We start from the raw sequence: 23,868 nt of genomic DNA, 5'->3' as shown, positions 1-23,868 counted from the left end.
CTCCTCGATCTGTCATGTAAGGTGTTCACTGTCCTGCTGCCACAACAAAGAAAACCCAAAAGAAACTGAAAATTGACAACTTTCTTTAAGTTCTTCTCAGAGTAAACTCCTGCCTTGAGAGTTGGAGCCAAGTGACTAAAAGGGAATGGATGATTGGGAGTGCTTAAAAGGTGGCGGTGACTCGTTGCCAGGTGGCAGATGTAGAATGGATTAAAAAAAAAACTTAAGGTGTCCCGTCTTCTGAGAGTCTTCAAACTTTGTGAGTTCATGAACCACGTGCCTTTTCCTGTTTTCATGGTGAGAGCTAAGGGGATGGACTTCTTCGATGCCACTTAAATTTAATCATCGGATTAAACCGGATTCCCCACTCACATATTACAGGCTGTATCAACAAAGGTCCTGTCTAATAACTGGGGATTACAGGTAAAAAATTGCAAGAAAAGCAATTGAAAGAGACTAGTAGGAAACCAGGGACAGTGAGAGTGGCAGAATAAGGGCACTTGCGGAAGCTAAACCTGCACTTCAGGCTGCTCACAGTGCAGTAACCACAGCCTTCGTCCTGTCAGATGAACATGAAGTTTCGGCTGAGGAATGTTTACCTGATTCCTTTTAGTCGGTAAATCATATCTGGATTCAACTGCAAATTTCAAGACAATGAAAACACCAAAAACATCATTTTGCAGAGAAATAAGGGCAAGAATTACATGACACTTGTCTTTGGAGAGCCCACGAATGATGGAGTGAAATATTCACAAGTGTTAAAAGATGAAACTCATCAACTCAGTCTATAGTTGCAGAAGCAAGAGAATTAAAGAAATCCTGTCATGTGAGAAACATTAAACTAAGTTCTTCAGGAAAAATAGCACCCACCATTTCAGATTGAAAGAGGCAGATTATCAAAATTGATTTTTAAACTTTATAATTTATATACTTTATGTATTCCACTGGAAAATATACAGTGCTTGTAGTATATTTAAAGAACACAGCATCACCTAATATAATTGTGAACCATTTTCATTGTCCCGAAAAGATCATTTGTCATAAATCATTTTGTACCCCTTGTCTTGCCTCTTACTTCCAGCCCTAAGTATATTTCTATTTTGTTCTAAAATGAGATATTATACCATGTGTTTGAGTGACTCAGTTAGCATGTTCTTAACATTCATCTATCTTAGAGCATATATCAATCAGTGCCCCCTTTAAGGCTGAATAATGCCCTATCACTTACTTACATCACGTTTTGTTTCACAGTTCATCAGTTTATTTTTGGACTTTATTTATTTTTTTTGAAGGGTGCAATGAACTTCATTGATGGTATTCAAGAAAGTAGGGCTCCCTAAGCCCCCTCCTGCTATTCTGGGGGTCTGGGATGGAAACTGTGAGGGAGATGCTCAGTGTCAAGGGTTAGTTAGGACAGGGACTGCTCAGCAGCCGAGGGCCTCTCTCTTGCTGTGTCCTTGCTGGGATGGGTGGTCCAGGGCGGGCTTCTTACTCCTTGGAGGCCATGTAGGCCGTGAGGTCCACCACTCTGTTGCTGTAGCCGAATTCATTGTCGTATAGGAAATGAGCTTTACAAAGTTGTCATTGAGAGCAATGCCAGCCCCAGCATCGAAGGTGGAAGAGTGGGAGTCACTGTTAAAGTCATAGGAGACAACCTGGTCCTCAGTATAGCCCAGGATGCTCTTTAGTGGGCCCTCGGATGCCTGCTTCACCACCTTCTTGATGTCGTCATACTTGGCAGCTTTCTCCAGGCGGCATGTCAGATCGACAAGGGACACATTGGGGGTTGGAATGTGGAAGGCCATGCCCGTGAGCTTCCCGTTCAGCTCTGGGAGGACTTTGCCCACAACCTTGGCAGTGCCAGTGGATGCAGGGATTATGTTCTAGGCAGCGCCACGGCCATCTCGCCACAGCTTCCCAGAGAGGACCATCCACAGTCTTCTGAGTGGCCGTGATGGCATGGACTGTGGTCATGAGTCCTACCACGATGCCAAAGTTGTCATGGATGACCTTGGCCAAGGGGGCTAAGCAGTTGGTGGTGCAGAAAGCGTTGCTGACAATCTTGAGGGAATTGTCATACTTGTCATGGTTCACACCCATCACAAACATGGGGGCATCGGCAGAAGGGGCAGAGATGATGACCTTCTTGGCCCCACCCTTCAAGTGGACCCCAGCCTTCTCCATGGTTGTGAAGACACTGGTCTACTCCACAACATACTCAGCGCCGGCATCCTCCCCATTTGATGTTGGCGGGATCTCGCTCCTGAAAGATGGTGATGGCCTTCCCGTTGATGACAAGCTTCCCATTCTCAGCCTTAACTGTGCCTTTGAACTTGCCGGGGGTTGAGTCATACTGGAACATGTAGACCATGTAGTTGAGGTCGATGAAAGGGTCATTGATGGCAACAATGTCCACTTTGCCAGAAGTGAAAGCAGCCCTGGTAACCAGGCGTCCAATATGGCCAAATCTGTTCGCTCCGACCTTCGCTGTTGTGTCTCTGGAACGAGGCTGGCACTGCACGAAAAGAAGCGGCTGTCTCTAGAACAGGGAGGAACAGAGAGCCGTTTCTTTGGACTTTAAAGACTGGTGCTCCACTGCGTATTTGTATAAGTGTTGGTAGGGGGCATATACAAAGGATTAGAATTTCTAAGTTCACCAGGCTTTTTTCTCAAACTGTGGTATCTATCACCTTTCATCCCCAATGGGATATGTGCTAGGTTAATTTCACCATAGTCTCCCTACCATTTATTGTTAGTCTTTTGACTTAAAGGCATCCTGCTGGGTACTAAATGATATCTCATTTTAATTTTACTCTGTATTCTTTTATAGCTAATAATGTTGACCATCTTTTTATGTGCTATTGATGTTTCATCTATCCTCTTTGAAATACTCAGAAGGGATTGAAAGTTTTACGTATATTCTATTTACGAGAGGTATATACAAAACATAAAGAGACAGATTGGTAGAATTCACTATAGAAGATATATTAAGAACACGTAAATCAAAAGCCGGGCGGTGGTGGCTCACACCTTTAATCCCAGCACTTGGGAGGCAGAGGCAGGCGGATCTCTGTGAGTTTGAGACCAGCCTGGTCTACAAGAGCTAGTTCCAGGACAGGCTCCAAAACCACAGAGAAACCCTGTCTCGAAAAACCAAAAAAAAAAAAAAAAAAGAACACGTAAATCAAAGGAAGAAGTATTATATTATAGCTATATTATTATTATATAAAACAAGTGTTATTCATTGTTTGATAGAATATGTTTGTAAGAAACACAAGTCATACAAGTAGACTTTTGTTAAAGACCATCATCCAGTGTAAAATTTTGTATTGTTTGATGTTTTCTGGTGTTTTTTTCAAAATGAAGATGATTAGAATTAGATTGTATTTTCTCTCTCGTCCATTTAGAAATGAATAACATTTTTATTTGTTGCTTGCATGATGATTCTTAATATTAATGTATAAATTTAAAAGTATATGTAGTTCTGTATAGGTTTTTAAATTACTTTCTTTCCACAAATACAGGCTATTTTATACAGTCTTTTTACTTTCTGGAAATAATACCCTCTGTTATATGAGAAAATAATATATCCATGTTGTTATTTATTTATGAAGTAAGAGCACAAGATATAATAGAAAAATAATAAATTTCAACCCTGGGTCTGGGAATTTAGCACAGTATTATAGCACTTGACTGACATGTGTAAAGTCCTGGGTTTAGTCCCCCAGCAACACAAAGTTCAGACCTAAACTTGTATTTCCCCACTCTAAAAGGATCTGCCTAAGTATGACTGGTACATTTGTCTTCTCAAGTGACTGAGATTGGAGAACTTTATTCTTTGAGAGCTTCTTAATAGATACAGGTATGAGTCATGAAGATCAAAACTTAGAACCTCTGTCAAATCTTAGAAATACTAGAAAATTGGGTCCCAAATCACATTTTACTAAGATCCAGTCTCTTTGGCCTCATAGCCTTTAAGTGTTACAGCCAACAAAGATCTGAGTATTATGATTTTTATATGGTTATTATAAGAAGCCAAACCAGCTTGAGTCAAGAATTGTACTAATGGAACATTGAGAAATTAGTGTTATATGAATTGCATATATTTGGGCTGGGTGTTGTGGCCACAGTGAAGTCAGAGGCAAACCAGACTGGTTTCCAACAGTGAATTCCAGGCCAACCAAGGCTATGTAGTGAGAGACTGTCTCAAATAACAAACAAAAATAAGTTACATATATTTTAAAAGGTAATGTATACGTTTTTTAATGGTTTTTAAGATAAAGTTTTATAAAACCCCCAAATTTTATACTTTCGTTCATGCATGCTTTGTAATATTAAAAATTTTAAATGTTATTTATATTTGTTGAGATTTTAATTTTGGTGAATATTTCTGAAAATAGAAAATTGGGAAATATGTAATTCATAGAAGATAGAATTTGGTTAAAAATTTTCTCAGTTGAGCACCTAGATTTTTTTTTGTTTTCTAAGAAGCTCCATAAACTTTACATTATTGATATATGTATTAGAGATTATATGACAAAATGTGAAAATATTGGCACACATTAAACTTAAGATCATGGCCACTTACCTGTGTGCACATGGGCAGCAGTAGTTGAACTTGGGGTTATTAGTAACAAAAACAAAAATTAAAAAGAGGCTATGAAGCTAGGAAGGAGAAAGTGTAGTAGTATCAGAAAGAGTTGGAGGTATAAATGTATAAAACTTTCAAAAACCATAAAATATGAAAAAAAATCATACCTATAAATTTCCAAATCTTTTAATATTTTCATATTTAGCCAGTAATTTTGAACACTCTAATTCTCTTTTATGCAGGTTGAAGATTGTAAAAATTTCTTTTAAATGCAAACAATTTTTTATTCAACTTAGAAAAGAGTTGGTGAGTATTGATCTAATAATTATTGATACAAATGAAGTCTTTTAAGATTGCCTAGCCATAGGTGGGGAAAATGGCTCAATTTGTATAGGGTTTATACAAGTGCAAGAACAGCAGTTGGATGCCTTGAACCCAAATAAAAAAGCTGCATTTATAATCTATCTGTTTAATCTGAGAACTCAGAAGCATGCTGATCCATCCAGCTCCCTGACCTGCCAGTCTAGCTTAATGAGAGAGCTCCCAGCCTTTGAGAGACTGTCTCCAATATTCTGAGAAATACTCCCTGAGATTATCCTCTGGCATCCTAATTCATGTGCGCATGTGCACCTACATGCCTATCAACACACAGTGATAAAATAATTAAAACTTTCTGTCATTGTAGAAAAAAGTGCATACATGTAAATACTTGTAATTTTCTACCATATTAAATCCATAGGAGTTCCTTTGATAGGAAAGCTTATTTCATTTTGAGAATGCTGAATATTTGTTTCTAGTTCATGGACTTACATTTTGTATCAAAGTGATAGTATAGTGTTAAAACAACTTCATCTTAAAATTATTTTACCTGTTTTATCAAATTAACTAGCTTTGTGTGGTATGGTGACATAAACCTATAATCACAAGCATGCAGGAGGACTATCTATTTGAAGCTATCCTGAGTTATAAGGCAAGACTCTGGCACAAAACACGTACATATTTACAAATATTAATGTGCAAACAACCTAACCTGTTCTTGGTTTGTATTTTTTATAAATCTTTGCAAATTAATACATTATGGCCCTACGTTGGTTTCCAATTTGTTTTAGGAGGCTGTTTGTTCATTTCTCAGCCACCCAGACTCCTGAAATACTCTCATAGAAATCATATTATTTACATCACTGCTTCGCCCATTATCTCTAGCTTCTTATTGGCTTACTTTTACATCTTAATTTAACCCATCTCCATCTGTGTATTGCCCCAAGGCTGTGGCTTACCAGATAAAGTTCCGTTGTCTGTCTCTGGCAGAGCTACATGGTGTCTCACTCACTCTTCCTTCTTCCTCCCAGCATTCAGTTTAGTTTTCTCCACCTACCTATATTCTGCCCTGTGCAGGCCTAAGATAGTTTCTTTTTTAACCAGTGATATTCACAGCATTCAGACGAGAATCTCATATCAATGTTTTAAGATATGTATGTGTAAAATTTCCTTAAAATCTTAACACTGTATTTGAATTAGCTATAATATTCATCTGCTAGAAGAAAGTGTTCTATTTTGTGATTATGGTTTATCATTTATGTTTACCAAATATGGGAGAATATTAAAAATAGAATTTTTATCAAAATGAAATTTAGTATGGGAAAGTACTTAGACCTTAAGTATATACTTGATAAACTCATATTAATATATAGAACATGACCTAGTTCTGTGCTAATGGAGGAGATGTCCACTTCCAGCTATTAACTTTACCAACAGATAAGCAGCATTATTCTCATTAGTACTGTCATAAATTAGTTTACACTCATAGCTCAGAATGAAGCTATATAGCATGTTTATTTGTGTTTGCCTTCTTTCCCTTCACTATGTGCAATTCATATTGTTGTACTGACATCCATGATGTTGCATGGTTTGCTCCTTATTGTGTGATATTCCACTAAGTGCATATGCCATAAACTATCAGTTCATTCTCCTGTTAGTGGGGAATATTATGACTAATCCTGGTACAGAACAGTCACACTGTGTGTGTGTGAGTGTGTGTGTGTGTGTGTGTGTGTGTGTGTAAGTAAATATCCAGAGAAGAAAGTGTAATGAATCTTGTTATCCAGACACTAGAGAACAGATATTTTTTTATACATCTTTTTTTATTGAGAAAATGAGAAGAAAAAAAAACCAAGTTTCCACCTCCTCCCAGCCTCCCATTTCCCTCCCCCTCCTCCCATCCTTCTCCCCCTCCTCCCACCCTTCTCCCCCTCCCCCCACTCCTTTCCCCCTCCCTCTCCAGTCCAAAGAGCAGTCAGGGTTCCCTGCCCTGTGGTAAGTCCTAGGTCCTCCCCCCTCCGTCCATATCTAGGAAGGTGAATATCCAAACTGGCTATGCTCCCACAAAGCCAGCACATTACGTAGGATCAAAACCCCTTGCCATTGTCCTTGGCGTCTCATCAGCTCTCATTGTTTGCCATGTTCAGAGAGTCCAGTTTTATCCCATGCTTTTTCAGTCACAGTCCAGCTGGCCTTGGTGAGCTCCCAATAGATCAGCTCCACTGTCTCCGTGGGTGAGTGCACCCCTCGTGGTCCTGACTTCTTTGCTCATGTTCTCCCTCCTGCTCCTCATTAGGACCTTGGGAGCTCAATCCAGTGCTCCAGTGTGGGTCTCTGTCTCTATCTCCATCCATCACCAGATGAAGGTTCTATGATGATATGCAAGATATTCGTCAGTATTGCTATAGGATAGGGTCATTTCAGGTTCCCTATCCCCAGCTGCCCAAGGAATTAACTGGGGACCTCGGCTTGGGCACCTGGGAGCCACTCTAGGTTCAAGTCTCTTGCCAACCCTAAGGTGGCTCCCTTAACTAAGAATTGTGCTTCCGTGCTCCCCTATCCAACCTTCCTTTATCCCAATCCTCCTTTTTCCCCAAGTTCCCCCCTTCCTCCCCTTCTCCCGTTTCTCTCCCCATCTCCCCTTACCCCCATCCCACCCCACCCCCAAGCTCTCAATTTTCTCCCCGGCAACTTTGTCTACTTCCCGTAGCCAAGAGGATAACTATATGTTTTTCCTTTGGTTATGCTGCGGTAAAAAAAAAAAATGACTTCTCGAATTTTGCATGCAAATGGATGGAAATAGAAAACACTATCCTGAGTGAGGTAACCCAGACCCAAAAAGATGAATATGGGATGTACTCACTCATAATTGGTTTCTAGCCATAAATAAGGGACACGGAGCCTACAATTGGTGATCCTAGAGAACAGATATTTTACTTGGAGTAACTAGAGAGAATATTGTAGAAGGAACTTTTCTAGTTTACCTCATTGTGGTGAATGTGTTACCAGTAATAAGAATAATAATGATAACAATTGTGAAGTGTAACATTTATTGAAAACAATATGTGCCTGGTAATATATGAACCATTCTTACTATTTAGTTCTCATACTTGTTCTCTCAGAGATTATATCAGTTAGCATCAAAAGCCAAATAGGGAGTGACTAAAGACCACACACAGGAATACTCTGCAGGTCATGTTGCCAATGTTTCTCTGTAAAACCTTTGTTTGTAACTATCCAAACTTATAGTCAGGTGTAGTGATGCACACCTGCAATCTTTGTGCTCTGGAGGCAGACATTGTGGGGTAGCTGCTTGTTCAAGGCTAGCCCTGGTTTACATAGCAAGTTTCAGACATGTAGAGCTACAAAGCAAGACTTTGTGCCTAAACCACAGCAGCAAATCCAAACTTTAATTTGTTGCACTTACTCTTTTTTTTTTAATTAAATCACAGCTTGGCCTGTTGCACTTATTCTTAAGACACTTTATGTCCATTGTTTCATTGGAAAAAATTGTTATTGCACTTCAAATACAGTTAGTGTCCAAATTATATACAGACTGTTTGAAGCAACTGTTTAAAAGGGAGGCAATATATCTAAATTTTAGTGCACACACACTAAGAATGTTACTGTATTATGTTCTCCGTGAGACATTCTGTCATTTTTCATAATGTTCATTGTATAGTATATAACATGTAAACTGATAGTGCATGTACAAACAATTGTTAATGGTACATTTAATTTTCTAGTGATCAACAAGTTATGCTTAATCATTTTACTTTCTAATATGAAAATACATTCTTATATATGAACATTTTATTATGGTTTAATTATGGAAAATATTTGCATGATGAAAATTTTTCTTGGAGAAAGCATAGGAGTTCTTAACTTTAAAGATAATTAATTGATCTTTTGGACTGTTTCAAAACTGGTAACTTTTCATCAAGAAGTCTCATTAAGAGTGTAAAGTAGCACTGACTATATATGTAGTACACATGCCTGTACAAGTCCTTGCATATATATATATATGTATATATATATATCCTATCTAACAGAAAATATGCGAGTGACTTAAATACCAACTTCAGGAAAGACAGTATCCACATGGTAGCCAGATACTTAACAAGGTTAAAACAAGAAAGTTGTGAGTTCAAAATCAACCTTGGCTACATAATGTGAGAGCCTGCCTTAAAAACTAATACAAGGTAAACATGGCAACCCAAAGCTATAATCCCAGCATTTGAGAAACTAAGAGGGTTATTGCCACAAGTTCAAACCTGGCCTGGTCTACAGAAGAGGCCATGCTTTACCCAACCTTCCCCCCGCCCTCCGAAAATCCACATGGCCATTAACATGAAAGGATGTTGAATTTTATTAGTCATCTAGAATAGGTGTAGGTCACAACCAAAATGTTCCACTTCTGCCTGTCTATCAAGACAGTGAAGTAAGAAAGACTGAAATTAGGTGGTGTGGTACATGATTATAATGCAATACCCAAAAGATAAGGTAGGAGAACTGTCATAAGTTCTAGTCCAGCCTGAACCACATAGTGAGTTCCAGGCCAGCCTAAGTTACAGTGTGAAATGCTGTCTCAGTAAACAAATACAAAACCAAAACAGAAATTTGCAGAACTGGGTAGGATATAGATAGAACATACTCTGTTGTTGGAAGTATTAACCACTCAAGCTAAACATATATGTTATGATCCAGGAACAGAAATATATACATGTATATACAGATGATAGGAATATATATATACATATATATCTATGTGTGTGTATATATACACACATACATACACATACAACATTACTCTTCTATCCCAAATGGGAAATATCATATGTCTATGCACATTAGATAAACTGTTGTGGCTATATTACAATAGAATACCAAGAAAAATGAAAACAAGTTGACTAATTTATGATCATGACAAAAAAGTAATTATCATTAGAAGATAATCTAATGTAAGAAGGAGTGGAGAGTATTACCAGGGGGCATAGAACGATCTGTCATAGTCTGCATTGACTGGTCGCATTGTCTGGAGTCAGAACTCAGGAGATATGTGCTTTGCTGTAGTGTGGTTTATGCAAAAAAGAAAAACTAAAGTTATTCAGTTTTAGCGCTAGTCAGTTTATAATGCAATTTTGTAATAGTGCTTGGAGGTGCTGAAGATTCTTATTTTTCATCAAGGTGCAATGCAATTTGTGCGCCTATTTTAAATTTAATTTATGGTCCATGATTATATTTTGAAGCAGACTCATAGCTAATAAGATTTGAAAATGGTAAAAAATTTAAACTTTTTTCTAACTATGATAGAGAATAGAAGTCCCTCAAGGTTGTAAAATTACTAAAATGCATTTTACTTATCTTTTCACTTAGTTCACTGAGTCGTTGTTGAATAAACAAAACCATAAAGGAGGAGATTAATGTTTATAGGGCTTGCTTAATTTATCTGTCAAAAGTATTATCAGATCCTGATATTTTCCCATATTCTCTGAATTTTGTCCTTTAATACAGCATGAATCTAGAGAAACATTGCTGGGATTTAATATGGTGAATTACAGAGCATGTAAAAATTTGTGGAAAGCATGTGTAGAACATCATACATTCTTCCGCCTGGATAGACCACTTCCACCTCAAAAGAATTTTTTTGCACATTATTTTACCCTGGGTTCCAAATTCCGGTACTGGTAAGTACTACTTTTATACTAACACTTTATTTGGGGAGATTTTGTTTCCCCTTACCTTTAGATTAAAGGTCTAAGGCTAGAGAAAGGGCTCATAGATTTAGAGCACTAGCTTCTCTTCCAGAAGGACACAGGTTTAATTCCCAGCACCCACATGGCAGCTCACAGTATTTGAAACCCCAGTTTCAGGGCAGACATCATCCTCTTTTGGCCCCCACGAGCACCAGGCATGCATGGTACACAAATATATGACAGACAAACCACCCATATCATAAAATAGATTTTAAAAATAAATGAATTCATTAAAGATCTAAATACAAAGCAATAGAATCATTGTTAGTCACATAACCTACAGAGTCAAAATCCTTTCTATACGTCTGTATCAGTACATCATATGATGTTTTGTGATGCATGCTAAGCTTGAAGACCTGTGCTTGTGATTGTGCTGTAGATAATTATTTTATTTAGTAATTAGCTATATTTGTATAGTTACAATCTCAACAGATTTTATAGTTCCCAGTTTACTTATTATATATATGGAAACTTTTCTATAAGATATGTTCATTTCATTTGTAAAAGCTAATATATAGTCTACAGTTTAGCAGTTCTTGGAGTTATCCAGCCTGAAAGAATTCAAAACAACCATTAAGCAAGCAGACAAAAAAGATCCCCAGATCCTGACATTTTCCTGTATTCTTTGTCTATAATTCAGCATAAATTCAGAGAAATAACTTTTCCTAAAATTATGTCTTAAAATTTTTTCCTTTATTTTCATTTTCTGTGTATGGGTGTTTTGTCTGCATATATATCTATGCACCATATTTGAACAATGCCCAGAGAAGGTAGAAGAGAGTCCCTGATTTGGAATTATAGACAGGCGTGAGCTACTGTTCAGGTGCTAGTAATCAAACCTGACTTTTCTAGAAGAGCAATCAGTGCTCCTAACTACTGAGCCGTTTCTCCAGTCCCCCTAAATATATTTTACTTATTCTCTTTAAAGTAATTTTTTGATGGATTCATAATGAGGTGTAGTGTGGCCATTGCTGTGTATGCAGCATTTAATCACCAGCTATATCTACAGCCTCAGATGTGCATCATGCCCTTGTGTTGAAATATTCTAAACTCTGTCTTCTACCTAGTTTGAAATTTACAATTAATGCCAATCATAATGAATTTTCTGTGCTATATGAGAAGTAATTTTCCTATTCAACTGTGACTTTGGCATTTAATAACTTTTTAAAATTTTTTTTTTGGGAGAAAAAAAATTCTCCCAAAGGCAACAAAAAATAACTTTGAAGAAGCCCTGATTAGTCTTATCTGTAGAAGTCTAAAATAACACATAAAAGCTAGTTTTGAAGTGGAATCTAGTACGACTCATGCAGAAAAAGTTACTGGTGATTTAATAAAATAAATCATATTCATTTTTATCTATTTTTATTTTTGACTTTCAATCTCTAATATTTTATGATGGAAGAAATTGTTCTATGATAAAAAATGTTTAGATATACTTCCAAAAGATTACTAACATAAACCCGAATATCTATAAATGCTCAACGTGTAATATCAGTAAATATAATAACAACATTTGTGCATGATATATCACTTAAAATATATGCCTGTCACCCATGGAAAGAAATTTAAGTATAGGAATTCAGTATCAGCCATGAAGTAGAATTTTATTTTATCTTTTTTACCAAAAAAAAAAAAAAAAAAAAACAGAGCAGATTCTTAAGTAGCTTGACAACATGTTTTAGCAAAGCCTTTTTTTTTTTTTTTAACTTTTCTAAAAGCAGTATTCGGAAAGATACTATGCAGTACTTGCCATTTTAATGGTTAAGTATACTGAGGAAGAGAATGTCAGGTCAATGATGACAATCAAGAAAACACAGGTACTTGCTGATAGCTTCAGCAGGGACAGGAATGTCCCGTGCACTCTCTGAAAGGGAGAACATTGATAACCTTTAAAGATATTCCTAAAATGAGTTTAATTCCTAAGTGACCACCAGTGTCATTATGCAAGGATATACACACACGGTTTCATTTAGACTACAAAAAAATGAGTAGAGTGCAGGAACTAACTTCCAGTTCATTTCAAACAGGTCTTAGATAAAATAAGAAAAAAAAAGTCAAGTAGGTTACTCAGACCATACAACATCCAATAGAAAAGCTAGTCATGATGAATCCAAATTAGAAAAGACAATTGAAGAACTAGTTTGGGGGAAAACACACACACACACACTGAAATAGAAGGAACTCTCTAATATAGACAATTATTTAAAAACCAAGCTCAACAACTATCTATGTCTAGAAAGAGAAAGAAACTAAAACTGCAAGCTGGAGAGCTCAGTGGTTAAGAGCGAGTGCTGCTCTTCTAGAGTTCAATTATCAACACCCATGTCACCATTCACAGGTGCCTGTAACTTGAGCTCCAGTGGGATCAAGTGCCTCTTGTATGTAGATATGCATATATACGTGATTAAAAATCAATATAAATCTCTTTTTAAAGGAAAAGAAACTAAAATTGGCTAAGAGAATAGCAATAACCATTCAGGCAGTTACTCCCTTTGGTAACTGATGGGGAACTCAGCCAATCACATTCCATTTAGGGTGTGTCCCCCTGGGGCCACAGAAAAACAGATAAACCATCCAGGTGTGCTTGCCTCCTTCCTTTTGTTCCCTGTGCTCCTGGATCGCTGGAACCCTGGGTTTGTAAGTTCTTTTTCTTCTGTTTATTAAATGCTGAATCTATTATATTAAACTGGTCTGGTTAATTCTAAATACCGATCGACCACGCCCCATCAGGTAACAATGGCCTAGTATTAGCACATTTCATATATTTTTTAACAAAACTAAGATTATGAATGTTTTGAAATTGAATGTTTTAAAATAACTTTATTGAAGCATTCACATATAGTAAATAACTATATTCAAGTTTTACAGTTATTGAGTTAAATCTTCTTGAGTGACGATTCAGTCAAGGTAGCACACATGCTCATTATTCTCAAAAGACCCTTCATGTCTCTCTGTAACTCCTTTTGCCAATCATTTGTCATTAGGAAGTTGCTGGTCTGTTGTCTCTTTAAGCTGGTTTTCATTTTCTAGTTCCTCATATAAATTGCATTTTTATTATAATGTGACCACTTTTACTTAGCATAATTATGTTGTTTCATCCATGTTACTTATATTGCTAATTCTCTTATTGCAGAGTTCTACTCTAATGTACAAATATGGTTTGTTTACCATTCACTTAATAATGGATATCCATTTTCCAGATTTGGGCTATTATAAATAAAGCTTCTGTGAACATACATACATACATATACACACACATATATGCATATCTAAGGTTTTATGTGCACGTTTACTTTGTTTTCTTGGGTAAACAACTATGAATAGAATGGCGAGGTTATATGGCTGAAGGATGTTTAACCTAGTAAGGCACCTCCAAATATATCTTCAAAGTAATTAGGCCATTTATATACAATTCTGCAATGTGGAGGAGTTCTAGCTCAGGGCTGGTTGTGTAGCCTAATGGCAGAGAACTTGCTTAACATGTGACAGGCCCTGGGTTCAATCCTCAGCACTGCCCCCAAACAGTATGGAGTTCCAGTTTCTCCCATGGATTCATCAGTGTTTGCTATTTTCATTGTTTACTTGGGTCTTTTGAACAGCATGGGTCTTATTTTGTTGAAGTTCTCTTACCAGTTAGTCCTTTTATGAATCTTAGCTTTTTGTCATATCTGTGAAAACGTTGTCTAGTCCACCGTACTATAACCTATTTCTTTAGTTTCTTGTATAAGTTTCACAATTTTAGCTCTTACATGTAGGTCCGTGGATTATTTGGTATAAAATATACATTGAAATTTATTTCTTATCTGTGATGTTTAGTTGTTCCTTTTCACTTTTGTTGTTCATAAGTATTGTCTTGTTCATTTACTTTATTACTAAAATGTAGAAGTTTCACTCTTCCAATTTTGTTTTTTAAAAAGGTATTTTAGGTGTTCTAGGTTTTTTTTGTATTTTCATTTGAATTTGAGAATTATTAATAGTATCTCTATTCCTAGGTTTTAAAAAAAGCTTTCAGCTAGATTGTGACTGTATTGATAATAATAAATTTTGGAAGACTGATATCTTAAAAATACTGGTTCTTTCCTCTCATGAAGCTCAGTGTGTCGTTAAGTTTTAATTTGTATCTCCCAGCAATGTTTGTAGTTTTGGGCACCCATGTCTTTCAAGTCTCTATTAACCTTAATTATTTTTATACTTTTATTCTAAATTATATTTTAAAATTTCAATATTGGTTACTCCTGCCATTAAATAAAATAATTAAATTGTTAAATAGAATAAATTAAATCTCATCAGAGTGAATTATTTTTAAGCAATCTATGTGCCAACTAAATTTTTTCTTCAGACTTATGTAGCTCATTTCTAAAATGAAGTAGAGATAGAATTGCCTGAAAATGGTAAGCTCAGCCAGATTGCCATTCAAGAAGGTTTAAATACAACATAGTAGACATTATTCAATATGTAAAATCCCAGGCACCGTAAGATCTGTGAATCAGGAGCTGAGAGATGACACAGTGCTTAGGAACACTTGCTGCTCTTACAGAGTAACTAGGTTTGGTTCCCATCATCCACATGTTAGCCCAGAACTGTCTATTACTCCAATTCCAGAGGTTCTGATGTTGTAGAATTAATACTCTTCCATGGAGAATTCACTCTGTACATTTAGAGATTAATAAAAGAAAAAGCTCTTTAATTTAGTGCACATCTGGCTCTGGGTAATGCCCACAAAGAAGCTGACCTTGATTAGAATATCTTGCTAACTCATATAGTCATAGGTTAAGCATTTCCTATATGCTGTCATCCTTTACATTTCTTTTAGGCTCCAACCGCAGGCGGGTTACACTTTGAACAATTTAAGCAGAGACAGGAGACAAGAAGTCTCCTAAGGCACTTACTTAGGCAGATGAAAGATTTACACAGCAAAAATATTGCATATTGCCCAAATTATTTTAAGTACACCCGTGCATTCTTTTTCAAATAGATGTTATCCAAGGTCATCTTGCCCATCTAGTAGAATTATGCTTTTCCCAAGAATAGAACTTGGGACTTTATTATAACCCAGGACTTTTAATGTTGGTTGTGACTCTGCACTGCCCCCTCATTGACTGTTGGAGGCATGCTCTTTCATAGAGAAATGGGCATAACGGCTGGCTAGAAGTCAGGGTTATCTCCTTTGTTATTGGATTGGAACCCCATAGCTAGTCAGTCTTTCTGAACAACATTTATATCCTAGCATCCTAAATTTTGCTTATCTCTAACTAGCCTTCTTAACAGACTTCTTATTTGGGGGTATTTTGGAGGCAGTAGCTCCCTTTGTTAAAATCTACTTTGTGTAGCTTATTGTGTCCTAAGAAAATCTATTAGTAAGTCTTTTACAATATCAGTTCTACTCTTTTTCTTTATTATTTAAAACAATTTAAAATTTAAATGTATTTTGATGATATTCTTTCCCCCTCCAAGTCCTTCCAGATCCTCTCTCCCTCCCTACGTATACACCTTTAAGTTCTTTCTCAAAAAAAAAAAAAACCCCAATCCAAGAGCAAATACCCCCAGAATCAAGAAAACAAAATAACTCTTTCCCCACAAAAAACTCACCCAACTGTGTACACACACACACACACACACACACACACACACACACACACAATGTGGACTCCATTATGTTGCTCAACTACTCCTGAACATGAGGCCTGTCCAAGACTATGGTACACCTAATGTTACTCTATTGGAGAAAACTGATTTTCCTCATTTCAGCGGTTGTGACAGTTCATTTGTTATCTTTATCTAGTGGCTAAGTTTTCCTTCATTCATTCATCCATAAATCCATAACTATTCTATTTCCCTTTCCTTTTGAGAGCTATCTGGTCCCTCTAGACAAATGGTTATCAATGTGTGGGTCCTGACCCCTTTGGGGGTCGAATGACCCTTTCACAGGAGTCACATATCAGATATTCTATATATCAGATATTTATATTATGCTTCATATTATGTTAAGAAGTATCAACAAAAATAATTTTTTGGTTGGGGTCACCATAACATGAAGAACTCTGTTAAAGGCTTGTAGCATTAAGAAAGTTAAGGACCCTTACACTATACACTCTGGTTCTATGAATTGTAGCTTGGTTATCATTGACTTAACAGCTAATATAAGTGACATATACCATATCCATCTTTCTGCATCTGGAATACCTCATTCAGGATTTTTTCTAGTTCCATCTTTTTGCCTGCAAATTTCATGATAGCATTTTTAAATGACTGTATAAAACTATTGTATTAATATACCATATTTTACTTATTTATTCTCCTGTTGAGGAATATATAGGTTGTTTACAAATTCTGGCTATTATGAAACTTCAAGTTTCTTCTATGTCATTCATACCCTTTTCTGGCCTCTAAAGGCACTGCACATGCATGGTACACATACATATGTGTCAACAAAGCCCTCTTACACATAAAATAAAAATGAAAATATAACTTTGAGGTTTGTTTCTTCCTGCCTCCCTTCCTCCTTCTCTCCCTCCCTCCCTCTCTTTCTCCCTTCCTTCCTTTCTTTTAAAATAGTAAAATTAGGCCAGTTAAGTAACTCAAGAAAGTAACTCAAGAAAAGTCCTGGTCCAATAGCGTTAATCCTTAGCAACTGTCAGAATGATGAGAGAAAGGAGTTGAAATGATAAAAGCTTTTTAAAATTAAAAAGATAATTTTTAAAAAGAAAGATAGGTGAGAGGAAGTATTTGTGTCCATGGACAAAAATTAAAACATGTCATATTGTAAATGTGCATATCAACTTTGTAAGGTTTTTCTAAGCCTTCCCCACTTCCTTCCAACCAACAGCAATTCTTCCCTGAGCACATGCCTTGTAATCCCAGCATAAGACTATGTCTATATTTCTAGCCTTTCTAAGTCAGTATATACGAAGTTCCAGAATGGTTTTTTGTTTGTTCGTTTGGTTTTTGTTTGTTTTTCAAGACAGGGTTTTTCTGTAGCTTTGGAGCCTGTCCTGGAACTCGCTCTTGTAGACCAGGCTGGCCTCGAACTCTGCCTCCCGAGTGCTGGGATTAAAGGCATGCACCAACACTGCCCTTCCCCCAGAATGTTTTTTTATCTTTTTGTAATGATTATTTCAAACTGAAGACTAACTTATATTTTAGTTGTTCTTTTCATTATATATTTTATTACTCAAGTTTCTGTAATAAGCTTATGTATATGTATGTAACAGTTGGTAGTTCCTCATTCTTTAAATTCGTACTGTCACAATTTGGTATTCTAATATTGCTACAGGTTTTTATTTTATTCTAACTCTTTTAAAGAGTGTGTTATGGAAAATATGCAATATAAATCCCTTTGAACAATCAACTATTCCCGCTTGCCATGAACTTTGACTTGTTATTCCATCCTTTTGAGCAATAGAGTTGTATTTAAATCTACTTTACTGCTAACTCAGGATTGAGTTAGAGAAACTCAGATTTCTTTTTGATATTTTGTGTAAAAGAAAATCAATCCTTAGACTTGGTTACATAGACTTTTAAAAACAAAAAGCAAACAAAAATGGGAAAGTACGTTAAGGAAGGGTGATTTTTGAGAACCACGTATGCAAGAGGAGTAATACGCAAGGGTCACTTTTGGTTTGGATTCCCTGAGTCTACACCTGCTACTACATTTCAGATACTATCATGGCCAGTCCAGTTAGTCCTGAACCTGTCACAGAAGTAGTACTGCCTCAAGGTGTGTTGTGCTTCTCTGCCCTTTGTTCCCAGGTCTTCTGAAGCAGCTCCCAGCACTTGTAAGCACTACTTTGCATTTTTCCTACTCTTCTGATCTTCCTTCTTCTACACATTATGAAAGCAGAACCTAGCAGAACTTTAAGTGGGAAAGGAATCAAGAAAGTGGGAAAGTACAGCCCCATGATAAATGTAGCAAAGCACAGGGATACAGAATATTCGTGTTTAGACACAGGTCATATATATTTATAGTTTCAAAAGTTAAGTTCCGTGTTTGTAGTTCTTAACTTTAAAATGTATCTGAAGCACTTTTAAATTATTAAGTGTGAATTGTCTTGCAAGCGAAGTAGTAAAGTCAGCATGACCTGTATAGCTGCATACAATTCTTTCTTTAATAGACATGCCCAAAATAGACATTGATTAACCCCCTCCCCTCATGGTAAGCAATGACAAGGAATACTGATGCTATTGTTATATTTAAGATGTTGAAATATTATTGAAAATAGAAAGTGGAGCTGGAAAGATTAAGAAGGTTTATTGCTTTCTTAACCACTTCTGTTTACATATGTGTTTATTCCAATTCTATATATCCAAGGGATTAAATGCATTAAACTAGTAAACGTGAATATATGGTGGTCTTAGAGGCAATATAATTTTCTATGAAACATTAACCAACATTTTTTATAAAAGTTCCCCATTTTTACATTAAAATCAATCATGCCATGTAGTTCACAGCTATTTAAATTTGCCCTAGGAATGTAATCTGAAATTTGCTTGTGTGGCTTTGAGAATATATATTTGGCTACTTTTAAATACATTAAATATCTATAGTTATAAATGGTTCTACTTTCTGTACTAGAAATTTATGTTCATTCACAACTCAGTAACAGATTATCTTCATCAATTCTCTGAGAACTACTCTTTCAATACCATAGTTAACTGAACACAGTGATGTACCACAGAGAATGACCAGATAAGTATCTCCTCTGTGTACACAGTGTGCTTTCTAGGCAAATCAACTTCAAGGCAAACATGGTGCCCAGAAGCCCCAATATTTCTGATCTCATTTCTTTCCTACATTCAAAATCTGAAATTTTCTGTATTGGGACATGGAGGGAATTGATAGGATGTCTTCATATATGTAATAATTGGTAGCAGAAAAGGAAAGAAAAGTTATCCAAGATACCACAAAGTTTAGCTCATCAGTTAGACGCAATGGAGACATTAGCTAACTCAACCTGTAGGGTAAGTCAGGGCTGTGGAGCTTGTTTGATACAAGGCATCTCTAACTCTAGAGAGGTTCCTGTTATTAAATTCGTGTCTATTGGACACATCTTGTAAACTGCTAAATTAGCTTTGCCTATCCCAGTGGAACTGGAAAGTAATCCAGTCTTTCCTTCTTATTCTGCTGCTTTTATTGTTCTTCTTGTCATCATAAATGTCTTGTCTCTTATAAAATTGTAATATAATCATGCTGTATGTTGTCATTTTATCCTGTAGTCCCCTTTAAGATATTATGCATATTTATGTATTTCAGTGGGAGAACTGAAGTCCAGTCAGTTCAATATGGCAAAGAAAAGGCAAATAAAGACAGGGTATTTGCAAGGTAAGTCAATTCTGTTTTAGTTATCTGAGGGTTTTTGTTTGTTTGTTTGTTTGTTTGTTACATTTTATAATTTATTTTCTGATATATTACATACATACACATGCATGTGTGTGTGCAAAGATCAGAGGACAAACTTTGGGAATTGGTTCTCTCCTTCCATTATGTGGGTCCTGAGGTTGAACCCACATTGTCGGCTGGGCAACAAGCACTTTTATTTACCTACTAATCTGTCTCACCAGCCCAACAAATCTATGAGTTTTTAAAAGAATAAACATTATTAGAAATGGGGACTGGAGAGGTGGCTCAGTAGTTAGACGTACTAACTGCTCTTATAAAAGTTCCAGTTCATTTCTAACTGCTCTTATAAAAGTTCCAGTTCATTTCTTAGCACCACATAGTAGCTTAGAACTGCTTGCAACTCCAGGTCCAGGAATCTGATGCCCTCTTCTGGACCATGAACTCTTACATGCATGTAGTGCGTATGCATATACTCAGGTGCACACACATACACATAAATAAAAAAATTTTTAAATTATTAGCAATGTTTTCTAAATGATCTATTAAACAACATACTGTGTTTATGAAATGGAACTAGTTTATCTAATGTCCTGGTTTATTTTGTTACATATTTATGAATGTTAATCATACATTGAGTACAATAGGTTTGAATAGCTACATCAAGTATCACTAATACAACCTTTTGTTCCAAAGTCACTCTCCTGTTACATATTTTTGAGAAATGTACAGAGTCCTATTATCCAGCTTATTTTTATATTTATTTAAGTCATGCTATTAAAAGTTAAGATACCTTTGATTTACCTTTTGGATTTTTTTTTTGGTTTTTTTCGAGACAGGGTTTCTCTGTGGTTTTGGAGCCTGTCCTGGAACTAGCTCTTGTAGACCAGGCTGGTCTCGAACTCCCAGAGATCCGCCTGCCTCTGCCTCCCGAGTGCTGGGATTAAAGGCATGCGCCACCACCGCCCCGCTTGATTTACCTTTTTGAAAAATTTATCATCTTCCCTTCATTAAAATTTGTTAGGGCCAGTTTGCTTTTTAGTGACAGAAATGATACAATCAAATTTACATTTCAGAAAAGTGTGTTTGTAAAGTAGAGATTGGATACCTAGTGACTAATTAGGAGATAGTTACAGTTATACAAGTAAGAATAATAAAGAGCTTTACTAAACACTAGTGGAGGAAAGGGAACAAATTTGATGGAACTAGCATCAGCTTCTGACCAATGACAACAGGCATAGTGAAACAGGAGTTTGTTCCTAGTGGAAACTACTTCAAAAGTTTCAAACCCTGAAGAACTAGTTGTATGTCTGGCATCTACTGCTGTTAGAGACTTGAACGCTTTCATAAAGATAACAGAAGAATTTTACTTGGTCAAAATTTTATTCTAAACAGCTATTGAAATCCTTCCAGCTTTATGTTTCTGTAAGATATAGTTTCATGTTTGGTTTTGCCATTTCTCTTTTAGTTCCTTCCAAAGTAAAAATTGCTCCTTGTTTCTAACAATGAGTGACAATTCATTATATTCTAAAATCCAAACAGTATCAAATGACTTGAAAAATAAATCATCCAAGACGGCCCTACAAAGTTTGTGGTGTTACTCAAGCTGCTTCCTTGCATAAACTCAAGAGAGTGTATGTGTCTGTGTGTGGATGTTGTGTCTATCTTGATCCAGTGCTCCAATCAGAAAGTTGTATGGACCTGGAAAAAGAGATTTTGCTTAGAAAATTAAAGTGTTTTCTGTACAACTCTTCAAAAGAAAATATTTTACTTCTTATCAACATAATTCTAAGTTAGAAAGAATTTGTTGTGGCTTTTTGTACTGTCTCTTATTTGCAGTCTTCCCATATTTCTAAAAATCAAATTATTGTGTTGTTTTAATTGTTTTTATTAGATTTTAGAAATACGCAGATATTTATGCATCTTCATTGTTTTGTATATTCATTATTAAAATGCTATTAAGTTTGTATAGTACTGTCTTTGTTCGCTGGGGTGTAGGTGTTTCTTTTTTAAGGTACTAGGTTCCCAAGTTTAGGGCCTTACACATGCTAGGCAAATGTTCTGTTCTGGAGCTGTGTTCTTGTCCATGGGAGCAGTTTTAATATTGCTGGGGCATCTTAATGATTGCTCTGTCCCTGAAAGTTAAACTTCCTTGAGAGTATTTTATGTAAGACATTTACTTCATACATAGCTACTAAAATTCTCTAATGGTTTTATAAAGTGATAAGTCATTTGCAGATTTCTTGTCTCTCTGAATTTTAGGTGGCCATATAAATAGAAAGTTAACAAAGATCTTCAATTTTAATATGTAAAATTTTATCAATAATCCTTTTCTCCCTTATATATCAACTCTTTGAATTGCTTTCACACTTTTTATGATATCTTATAATAATATTCCAAGAAGAGAGGAGAACCAAGTTCTCATCAACAGAAAAATAAGGTGTCCTGGTCAGAAAATAAACTCACCACATTGTTAACAGTGTGGTATTTTTTTCTCTGAAATTTCCGCACAGAACAGGAAACATAGACAACAAACTTGAGTGGGTGGGTCTCTGAGGTTAAAACTGTTAATAAAGTAAAATGCCTGAAATTTAGTTTTAAACTCAAGACATTTACAAACATGTTTAGTTCGTTACCAAGAATAAAGTATTCAGACAGTTTGTACTAGGTAAGTATGCTGGATTTCCAATTGATCACTTTCCTTCTCTTCTAATTGATCTTGTTAGCTCTTGCAGCTTAGTTTAGTCTAACTTATAAGGAAAGAATAGTTTGTGACTATTAAAGATTAACACTAAAAGAACTAGAAATGGTAAATTATGGTAAGTTTAAGATTTTATTATTTTAATTGAAGACATATATTGTCATTTGTGTAACTAATTCAAATATGTGCCCTCCACTATGAGTAACTGAATCTATTGGTGTCCTGAGTTCAAGTCAAGAAGTCCTGTGATTTAAACTCAAAATGATAGGAAGAAGTATTTGTGGTTAAATTCCTTTGCCTTTTCATTTGGAAATGAAATTTGAGTCCATTTTTTGTTTATTTGTTTGCTTGCTTGCTTGTTGGTTTGTATTACCAGTAGCACCGCATCTCTTTTAGAAGATGCCCGTTGGTTTTATAGTAAAAGAGAGTAGACCAAATCAAGAGTGTTTGACTCTAAAATACCAAAATGATAGGACACTTGTATGATTTAGGTTTTAAGTATTTATTATTCATAACCTAACCTTTTAAGAGGCTAAAACGTTGCATTAAAAACTATAGTGTTTATGACTGTGAAGTCATAAAATTGAAGTGGTAAGGAAGGACAATGTAACACCCCTATTGCACTGGTGAATTTAGATATTGAGTATAGAAACTTAAATAATTTTTCTAGTATAGGCTAGAATTAGCATTCAGTGCCCCTAGTAGGCATGGTTATTTTAATGTTTCCTTCTGTGAACACAAAGCACTATGAAATACCATTCTCTCAAGCCATTCTGTTTGTGTAGTTAATATGTCACAAAGCAAATTGTAGGCTGCAACTGCAAACTTTGAAATTTGGCTACATACTGATTTTACTGTTTGAACATATCTGGATTACTTAAATTTACATTTATTTTGTGCCTTGACTGGTATTTTTCTTAATTTATGTAAAAGTATGTACATAATACATGATAAAAAGGGAAACTCATGACCAATTTTTAAGGTAATATTCTAAATCCAATAACCTTAAAACTATATATAGAAGTAAATAAATATTTTTATTGGAAAGTCTGAAAATAAAATTCATAGAATGAAGAATTTTTTGGTATTATGGTCCAACACTGAAAAGTTTGTTGCCTTTTAATATACGTTTTAAAAGTTCTTTTTAAATTTTGTATAATTTATTTTG

General features: G+C 35.7%; 1 protein-coding gene across 6 annotated transcripts in view; it reads left to right on the top strand.

Moving 5' to 3' along the window:
• Window positions 1-23,868, top strand: part of Ptpn4 (protein tyrosine phosphatase non-receptor type 4) — a 186,849-nt gene that overhangs the window by 101,375 nt on the left and 61,606 nt on the right. For all 6 annotated transcript variants that reach the window (XM_041649236.1, XM_041649235.1, XM_041649240.1 and 3 more), the window contains 3 exons: window positions 4,834-4,897; window positions 10,424-10,596; window positions 19,916-19,984. In XM_041649236.1, the coding sequence (XP_041505170.1) occupies window positions 4,834-4,897; window positions 10,424-10,596; window positions 19,916-19,984 (306 nt within the window). The remainder of the gene's footprint in view (window positions 1-4,833; window positions 4,898-10,423; window positions 10,597-19,915; window positions 19,985-23,868) is intronic.

Source organism: Microtus oregoni, unplaced genomic scaffold (assembly GCF_018167655.1).
Source record: "Microtus oregoni isolate MIOR12 unplaced genomic scaffold, Mior012 000003F_ref0000135, whole genome shotgun sequence".
In the NCBI taxonomy this organism is placed as follows: domain Eukaryota; kingdom Metazoa; phylum Chordata; class Mammalia; order Rodentia; family Cricetidae; genus Microtus; species Microtus oregoni.
This window is presented reverse-complemented; position numbering and strand designations above follow the sequence as displayed.